We start from the raw sequence: 9,642 nt of genomic DNA, 5'->3' as shown, positions 1-9,642 counted from the left end.
CACCTACTGACCCTAAGTCTTCAGCGTCAGTGGATGTTTCCTCTAACTCCGCTTGACCCAATGAGAAATGGGTACCAAAGCAATCTTAATCTGTTTTTGAGTTAAGCTCATTTGTTGCCCAGTCATAATCATTGCATATACCGTAGTGTTCATTTTGATTCAAAAGAATTTTCGTTAGCTTTTATGTTGAACATTGAACATTTTGCATGATACTCGTATGCTTTTACTCCTTCCGTCCCCCAAAAGAATGTTACTTAAACTTGACAATACTTTAATAATAATTTTTTACTATTGATTATTGAAAATATCGCTTCAAAGACACAATAAAAGAAGTTCTTTGAAAAAAATCAAAGCTATCGATCTCAAGTGTTGATTACTAATGGGTAAAATTATGATTAAGATTACAGATATTTACATAAATGAATTAGACGGGAATTAGATTAGGATAAAGAGTTAAATCGTTCGTAGGATATTATCAGCTTTCACAATAGGTGTTGAATGTGTCTTGGCTAATACACCCCAGGATTCCTAATCTAGAATAAGAACACATCAATTGGTATTCCAATGAACATCTATCTACAGGGAAAATAGAGAGATGATTGTATGAATGAATTAGTTGGTATTTATGGCTTGGCTTGACAGGCCTTTTGACATTATCCAGAAATTAACATAAAACAAAAAAACGCGTTTAATTAATAAAAATGCAACTTACTTGATCTAACGAAGGATTTGCATTTATTAGTTGAACAACTGTTTGTTTACCTTCCGATGTGGGACAAGATCCCACATGAGGAAACATCGATGCACCAGGTATCTTTTCGTACTTGGAAGAAGTGGAGTGTGAGAAATTGTTGGTGTTAAGAGATTATGTAATTTTGAATGTCTTTTATGCAGAGTAAAGGAAATTTTGCATGTAGACACAGAAACCCGCAAGTGCAGATGGTGGGATTGAAGCAGGATATGTTTGAATCTGTGGGAGTTCTTTTGCACTATTCCCCTCTCAAGTCTCTGGTATAACTACTTCACCATCTTATTCGTCGCCTCAAATATATGATACAAGTACGTACTTTTAACATGAAAGAACAGTACCACAATCAGATATATGACTTGAGACTTTACAAAATACAAAATATTGTACACCAGAAAGGCTGTCAATACAAGTTTCCAAATCAAAAGAAGTTGTTCCATGAATTAGTCATCAATGCTCGAGTCACTGGACCTATTTGTACTGAACCTTTTCATCCATTTCTTCTGGGATGAGGTAAGGTGAGATAATGCTGTGTGAAAAGATGGGCGTGAAGAGCCCTTTTGATCTGTGGATGGAACTGGAAGCTCCGCAGGAAGTGCCGAAGCAGTGCTGGTTAAGGCATTTAGCACAAGGAATGCCAGTATAGGAGAGAGATCCAAAGTCCCTCCAAGCGGTGGGATAACCCCACGGAAGATGTTCAAGTAGGGGTCACATAAAGTGCTGTAGAAACAAATAATCAGTAAAACCAAATAACAGTAAAACTAAACCAAAATCAAATATCAAGTAGAATCTCATAGACCAAAACCAAATACCAATCATTAGTAAAACCAACCCAGTGGATCCCACATTGCGTCTGGGTCTACCCCGAGGAGTAGAGAGAAAAAGGGACTATTGGACGTCCTAAATGGCTAGTCAAACCACCTTATGCAAAACCATAAAAGTTTCAATTAAAAGAAACCCCTGCTTGATTCTATATATTTATTTCCCAGTCTTCATCTTATGAGGCTTTGTTGTAACCTATTATACAAGTATAATAATACATCATTCTTTACCAATGCTCTTGGACGTTAATCGTTCCTTTATTTGATGAAACTGAAGTAATTAATGTCGAATGAACGACAAGCCTAAATGACTTAAGAGGCTTTGGTTCTGAAATATAAACGTTTGTTTGACAAGTGTTCTGAACAGATTTTCATGTTCCAAACCATTTTCAACAAGAATATTGTTTGAATGATAGCTATTAAATGATCTAACTAGAACATCATTTAAAACATGGCTAGTATTGTAGGTTTCTAGAAAAATACCTGAGGGGACTCACAATGGCTGGAGGAGTGTTGGGAAACCAGGTGAGAACTAGCCTCACAACCAACAATGTGTTGTAGATGTTCAAGAAATTTAGAACACCATTAGACACAACAAGCCCTGCTACAGAATCTCCTGGGATAATGGCAGCAAAATCGTGATTCGATAGAGATTTCAAATTCCTCTGCTTTCTGCAGTTAATCTGAAAGAGTGAAGTTAAGAAGAAATGACTTTCTGCTCCTTGCAGTCAAGATCACTTGTTCAATATATAAAAACCAAACCACTTCAAATGAACCCCGTATATCCCACTCGAAGGTAGAGCCTACCTGTCCTCTCCCCCCAACTTGTGAAAAAGTATGAGTGCAAAAGGTAAGAAGCACATCATTATTATATATACAACCTGAATAATAATAATAATAATAATAATAATAATAATAATAATAATAATTTCGTCTATTTGTCTCTTTTATTAGTAGCAATTAACATATCTTGCAAAGATTGCTTCCTTTCATGCTTGTCCATTATTCAGGATAGATGGATATTCATCCCTACTCTATATGATTAGGTGTTACCTTTCTAACCTGTATATACCCTTTGTGATAATTCAAGGATGGATTTAATCTTTAGACATTTTTTACTTGGTAGGGCTCATATGATAGATAGCCTTTTAATGATCCCTTCACTTGGTTTCTACAATCTCATAACAATCCTCTTTACCAAAAACTCAGAACATAACAAGCAGAACTATGTTCTTTTGTGGGGTGTGTGTGTATATTCACACACACACAAAATATATATATATATATATATATATATATAATATGCACACACATCAAACACTATAAACATTGACAGACACATGTTATAGTTTCAGTCATATCTTGAAAACTGTAACATATCATAGAAAATTATGTTGCTCAAGCTACAAGTTTGAATTAATATTTTTACTTAACGAGTCCCACATCGGCTAAACACCAAACATCAAACATGTATATATATATATATATATATATATATATATATAGGAACTTCCCCTCTCTCTGTAAAGGCTCTTTTAAAGAAAGAATCAAAGGGGTTCCACGTATTCTCATATGATATCATAGCTCGGATCTATTATATCGAGGGATTCTACACCACTCTTTTGTCTCTGTCCTAGGGGGGAGCCGTCTCATGTTTACTTGAACTTAAAATACTCAAAAAAGTTTGCCATTATGAAATCAACTATTTCATTCATATGCTTAAATACACATTACATGCTCTTAATTAAGAATACACTAAACATGCTCTTAATTGGATTCATCCAATCTTTGATCCAATACTCAATCAATTAATCCACCATTTCAACTGATTATTCATATATTTTCTGAAGTTATTAAAAAAACAATATATATAAATATCAACTAAAAAACAATATCGTAAAATGTTATAATTATATAGTTATTAATTGGAAATTACTTGGATGATAATTGGATGGGGAATTGGATTGGATCAGTTCGGTTTTATTGGATGTTGAACTACTATCCAAGAATCGACTGATCCGATTTGGATGTTGAAATTTTGGATCATCCGATCCAATTACAATTGGATGTCGGATTATAGTCGATCGGTTCTAATTGGATCGGTCGGTTTAAATTGGATCATATGAATTAAGGAGAGAAATGATACATCGGCAATTTGGTCATCTCCTAGGAATAGTGGATTAATTGGGAAGCTACACTTCTTTTACAATAATATTTGAAAGGATACTTTTGTGTTTACGTGGATGGTTGTAAGCCTGCAAGGGCATATAGATGCACCACTCAGGATGGAGCAACATCATAGCAAGTGAAGTAAAACAAAACTAGTACAAGTTTAAGTGAGAGGGGAGATGTGCACCAGGTCGGTCGGAGCATGGGCGGATCTACCCTTGGTGGGTAGGGGCACTTGCCCCCAGCATACAAGTCACCATGGACTAGCATTTTGCCATGGAGAAATAATTTCTAACCTTAAATTATTTATTACCTCCAACTTTTACATCATTTCAGCTAACCTTTCACCTTTAGAGAAATACATCAATTCTATATTGTATTCTAGGTTTTATTTATTCTTTCTACATTTCTTAAATATGAGTGCGATTTATATTGTCTTGTCGGAGAATCTAGGTTTTATGGTTAGAGTATACTTGGATAAATTCTATAATCGTGTATTGGAAATCGTATTATATCGATAGGGACAATTAGTTTTGTTTTACTTCACTTGCTATGATAGAGACAATTAGTTTTGTTTTGAAGACGATGAATGCATTGTTTTTACATACATGAATTAAGGCACAAATTTGTAATATATATAGGCTCATTCTTTTGTTAACCAACAAAATAGTACAAATTTTGTTAATCGGGACATTTTCATTTATTTGTACATTGATACCACATTCCTTAAATAGCTCATTCACTTAGTTATTACATTCCTTAATTATCGCATTCACCTAATTGTTTCACCTATTATGAACTTGTTTAAAAGTTCATCAATTATCTCATTCACTATCTAGTTTCACCTATGAACTTTGGTAAAAATTTTGAAACAAACAAAGTTCATACACATGAAAAACAAAAATCATTGCTTTTCACCTATGAACTTTAAACGACTTTATTGTTTCATCTATGAATTTTCTGATTTCATCCATGAACTTTGACTATTTGGACCAAAGGGCCTTCGGCCTAGCGGTATCGTAGCCCTTGGCTTCCTAGGAGGTCAAGGGTTCAAACCTCACCAAAGGTGAGGAGGTTGTGTGAGTTTATTTGTTGTATTTGCCGTATATAAATATTATATACTTTAAAAAAAAAACTTTGACTATTTGGTTTCACATATGAATTTCATACAAAGATCATTGTTTCGATTTTTGGTTTCACCTTTATATAAAAATCATTTAAACATTATTATTGATTATCTTTCAAAAATAAAATATGATTATCTTCCTCTCTCTCTCTCTCTCTCTCTCTCTATATATATATATATATCCACCATATCAGAAGGGAGATAGACAGTTACAGGTTTGGTGGTTAACATGTAACCGCATTGTAGTTACAACCATTAGCGAACAAGAATTAGCGACAGTTACAACCTACTTCAGAGGCTCTGAGTTAGAAGTACCGAGCAGAGGTGAAACCCCAGATTAGATGCTTTAGATAAAAGGTCTAGAGGCTTTGATTACTAACATTAGTAAACTACTAGAAGGGTATTCGTGCAATGCATCGAGATAAATTTCCATTTTAATATTTAGTTTCTATTCTGTCTCTATCGATATAATACGATTTTATGTGATTTTGAGAAAACGATAATGTTTTTATTTTTGAATGAAATATAAAATTTGAAGATAACATAAAATTTTGAAAAAAAATAAACTCGCTATTAGTATTAAATTAACTACTTAATAGTTCTCGTTGTTTTGGTGTAACTTTTTATTTAATTTTTTTATTATAGTTTAATTTAGATTTAATAACAAAGTAATTTATTTTTGGTTTAATGATATAATTTTTTATAAAGATAATAATTAAACATTCTGTCAGAACTCAATGATTATCTTAATTATATTTTAGATTTTCTATATACAAAATGGATGTTTATCCTGTATTTGATTATGTTTATCTGCAGTTAGTTACACGAATTCAAAAATGGAGCTTTAATAAGTTGTACTTACGCAAAATTACTTGTAATCTTGAATTGTAAGTAATATGCATCAATAAACAGTACTTCATGCATAAAAAATGGGTTTTAAGAGTTTTTGTCAAATACTCTATAATATAGTATAGATATAGATATGTTCAGAAGCTTTGGACAATAGGTCTAGAGACCCTATCCGCCAACCTTGGTTAGCAACTCAAAGTCCAAAAGCTCTGGACAGTAGGCTCCGGTTACAATGACTCGGAACCTTTGATCAGAAGGATCAGAGGCTTTGATCACAAATGCTCTAAACTATACTTAGGCTAATTTTCACCAAGTTTAGGAACAATTTTAAGAAGGTTTCCAGCCTTCCAAAATTCGACCAGGTCATCTCAAAACTTAAAACTCCTAAGTCAACTCTTCTTAACCTCCATAGGGGATTCGGGGACTACCCCTTGCCCCCTCTTGACCCAACTCTATGACAATATAAGGTGATAGGGATAACATTTGTAAGCGTGCACTCCCCACTTCCTAATTCACGTTGTTTGCCTTATCACCCTAGTCGATCTCTAATAAATCACAATTACAACAAAACTAGTTGATGACACTAAAATCACTAACATTATTGTTTTTTATAGTAATTTGTTGGGATTCGTCAAGTATAGAGTTTTGTTTATGAAGGTTTGTTGAAAAATCAATTTATTTTCTGTTAATTAGTAATTGTTAGTTCTGAACATGTAGTTGTATCAAGTTTCTTTGCCAAAATATTACAAGCATTTTATTTAGCAATATGCCTAATTGTTAATTATCTGGTCCCTAATGTTAACTGTTCTAAATTTCGTAGTCCTTGTAAGACATATATTCCTAAACTTCCAACTAAAAGTACCAACGAAACTTGTAAAAACACTTGCTTTGAAGGTTTTGCAGTTATATACTCATAAATATCCAACTAATTCCTCATCATGATCAATTGACAACAGAGGTACACCTAATACAACCGGTTAACTGTGTTTACCGATTGTTATGACAATATCTTAATATAAAAATAATTTTTGTTCTAAAAATTACAGTATATAATGCTATAATAAAACTTTTATGAAAATAGATTGTGTATTTAACCCTATTTTCATGTTCATGTGTAATACTTGACCAATTAGTGAAGGATTCTACAATTGTAAGTAAATGAAGGGTAAAATTACCTGGCAGAAGTTGTGATATTCAGAATGCCATTTGGTGAAAAGGGGATTTTGGAGAAAATTGAGGCATTTATGAATGGAATTGCGGAGGTTGCGAATCAAAGTGTTGGACGATTCGGTGACGATTCTTTGGAAATGATTGGTAGTTGTGGATTTGAAGAACAAGAGAGAGGAGAGAGGTAGACCAACTATCACTGAATTGGCTGCTGGATCATTATCACATGAATCCTTCCTTCTTGAAGACGATGAATGCATTGTTTTTTTTCTATGTTTCCTTCTTTGGAATGGGGGGAGAGGTGAAGATAGGATTTGGAGATGTATGGATATCAGCCAAATGATATATGCACTCTCCCAAAATTATTATTACTTTAATTAATTAAATTAAAAATTCTTACCTTTTATAATTTTTTTTATTTACATTTTTATCATATTACCTAAAATGCATTAAAAATATGTTTTTTTACAAATTATACTAATATCATCGTTTGATTTAATCATATTATTAAGTATTATAAATACATATAAATTATTTCTAATATCTATCATAGTTATCTACTTGTATTACATCCTATGTAAAAAATATGACGTAATAGATAGAGATAAACATATTAGAGATGGATTATAATTAATATCTATAATAGCTATCTATTTGTATCTCATCCTTATTTAAACGACTTTTGATTAATGAGAATTATTGATTCATTCTCTCCATTCTATTCTTGTTTTCTTTCGGTTATTCTATAACACGTTATCAGCACGTATGCTTAGATCGCCGTCCGCTGGTAAACAACTATGTAGTTCATTCCCTGACTTTGTTGAATGACTTGCTTCCCACAACTTCAATTCAAGTAAACATCTTGATTTGTATATTCATAAACGCGATATGTTGCTTGTTGTTTGCGGCGTTGCTCCATTATCCATCGTTCGTTGTTACATTTGTCATAAATTCTAGTAAGTTTCTATCAGGTTTTCATATGTTAATTTTTTTAAGATCAAAACTTAGGTAGTACTCTTGCATCTGTCAGGGATTAGAACAACGACTTCTTTTGGGGAAGAGGGAATTTATCATCGGCCAAGAAGTGATTGAGAGACTGATAATTTACTACCAATCTTAGTTTACCATGAACTTGTTCACTTCTTTTGTTGACATAAAATGCTTCACATGCCACGGCGATGTAATCGGCTCTATGATCCCTTGATTAACGAGTTTTGAGCATTCTTGAACTGCAAGTTGGTAATGGTCAGGATTCATATCGGGATGGCTTGCTTTTGTTGGGTTCACGTCTTCATTTTGTTTGAATGGGAGGGTAACAAAGAACGAAGGGTTTAACCATAATAGGTTTTTATTTTTTGTGAAGAACTCAGTATGGTTAGAGGCACAAGAAGTCTAGATAATTTGTTGTCTGAGAGTTTCCATGGTAAGAGTAGAGGTCATGTAGAGCCTTTGGATTGGACTCCAAGGATTTAGAAAACTCTTATAACAGAGACCTTATTCTGCATATCTCAGACCTGGTAGTATATGGAGGATATTGAACTTAATCAGTAGATCCTTTCCATGTAAACTTGATACCAACAATTTGTGTTTGATTAGGCACTTGGGAAAGAGTCTAATGTATATCGGGATACTTATCATGTCAATGATGAACGTGTCACCATTGGATGCTAAGAAGTGTTGGTGATGCGGTTTCCAGTAATTTCTAGGTAGAATGTCAGGATTCAATATCGAAACTGAGGATCATGTATCAAAAAATGCATTAACTGTGTAACATCCAACTTACTAAAAGCCCATTTAAGTTGCTAAGCATGTTTAATTAAATTAGTATAGTATTTTATGGATTAGTACTTACTTAAGTTAGATTGGAATATGGACTTCTGGATTGAGTTAGAGGCTGAAATTTTATATTTAAGCCTCTTATATATCAATTATGAGATCTGGAAAGTTTCGTGCGAAACGGAGTTGAAACGACCAAATTACGCATGAGGGACTAAAACTATCAACTATGGCAAACTAGGTTGACTTGTTGACCAAAACAGGTCAAAACCATGCCTAGCTCTCTAAATCAGTCATATTTTCTCACCTCTAGAACTCTCACACACTCAAGATGCGATTTACACACACTTAAGAMTAATCCTTCAATCCTCGAAGATCCATGTTAGATTCTTGAAGATTATGTGCTAATTATCAAAAGTATGCTTCTAATTACGAGTTTATTCCAAGTAGAAGTGTTATTTAGAGGCTAGGATCTGCATTTGAAAGATTATAAAAGATAATGTTGATTAATGTGTGAATATGAAGCTAAATTGGGTAAAATCTGCAACATGCAGTGAGTTATAAAGCTTTAAGAGGATACTTTATTTAGTATTTTCAGGTCAATTGCTAAATCTGAATCTAAGTATGGTAAAACAGGGGCTGAACAGAGGGCTGTACAAGAAAATGTAAATTGGATAATCAAGATCTAAAGTGTATAACTTGAGGTTGGGATATAGTTGGTTATTGATACTTGAAATGTTTACTCCAGGGGCTGTTTTAAGGCTATTTAGAGCCTTTGAAGGTTTAATGCTATTGTTGGTAAGAACTGGATGTTACAGCGTTCGGTTGTTTTTAATAAAGCACAGTGAGTTTATATCGAACTTATACTTATATGTAGTATATGTATATGAATCCTTACTGAAAAGTTGCTGATTTTGCATGTGTTATTTTGTAAGGTGAATTTTTCCCTAACTGTGTTTTGGTATCTCCTAATCCTTTTACGTTGT

At 33.2% G+C, this 9,642-nt stretch overlaps 1 protein-coding gene across 1 annotated transcript; it reads right to left on the bottom strand.

Moving 5' to 3' along the window:
- Positions 1 to 1,010: 1,010 nt before the first annotated feature.
- Positions 1,011 to 7,207, bottom strand: LOC112502987 (ylmG homolog protein 2, chloroplastic). Its single transcript, XM_025107030.1, has 3 exons — positions 6,889 to 7,207; positions 2,053 to 2,252; positions 1,011 to 1,468 (listed from the first exon to the last, which is right to left on the bottom strand). The coding sequence occupies exons 1-3, from the start codon at positions 7,138 to 7,140 to the stop codon at positions 1,192 to 1,194; spliced, it is 729 nt and encodes a 242-aa protein (XP_024962798.1). The 5' UTR covers positions 7,141 to 7,207; the 3' UTR covers positions 1,011 to 1,191.
- Positions 7,208 to 9,642: the final 2,435 nt, after the last annotated feature.

This window comes from Cynara cardunculus, unplaced genomic scaffold (genome assembly GCF_001531365.2).
Source record: "Cynara cardunculus var. scolymus isolate 2C unplaced genomic scaffold, CcrdV1 Un_Scaffold_2307, whole genome shotgun sequence".
Classification (NCBI taxonomy): domain Eukaryota; kingdom Viridiplantae; phylum Streptophyta; class Magnoliopsida; order Asterales; family Asteraceae; genus Cynara; species Cynara cardunculus.
This window is presented reverse-complemented; position numbering and strand designations above follow the sequence as displayed.

Coding starts and splice junctions, on each gene's coding strand:
- LOC112502987 (XM_025107030.1), bottom strand. CDS start 7,140: ATGCATTCATCGTCTTCAAGAAGGAAGGATTCATGTGATAATGATCCA. Junction 2,253..6,888: donor AATATCACAACTTCTGCCAG/GTAATTTTACCC, acceptor TCACTCTTTCAG/ATTAACTGCAGAAAGCAGAG. Junction 1,469..2,052: donor GCCATTGTGAGTCCCCTCAG/GTATTTTTCTAG, acceptor TTGTTTCTACAG/CACTTTATGTGACCCCTACT.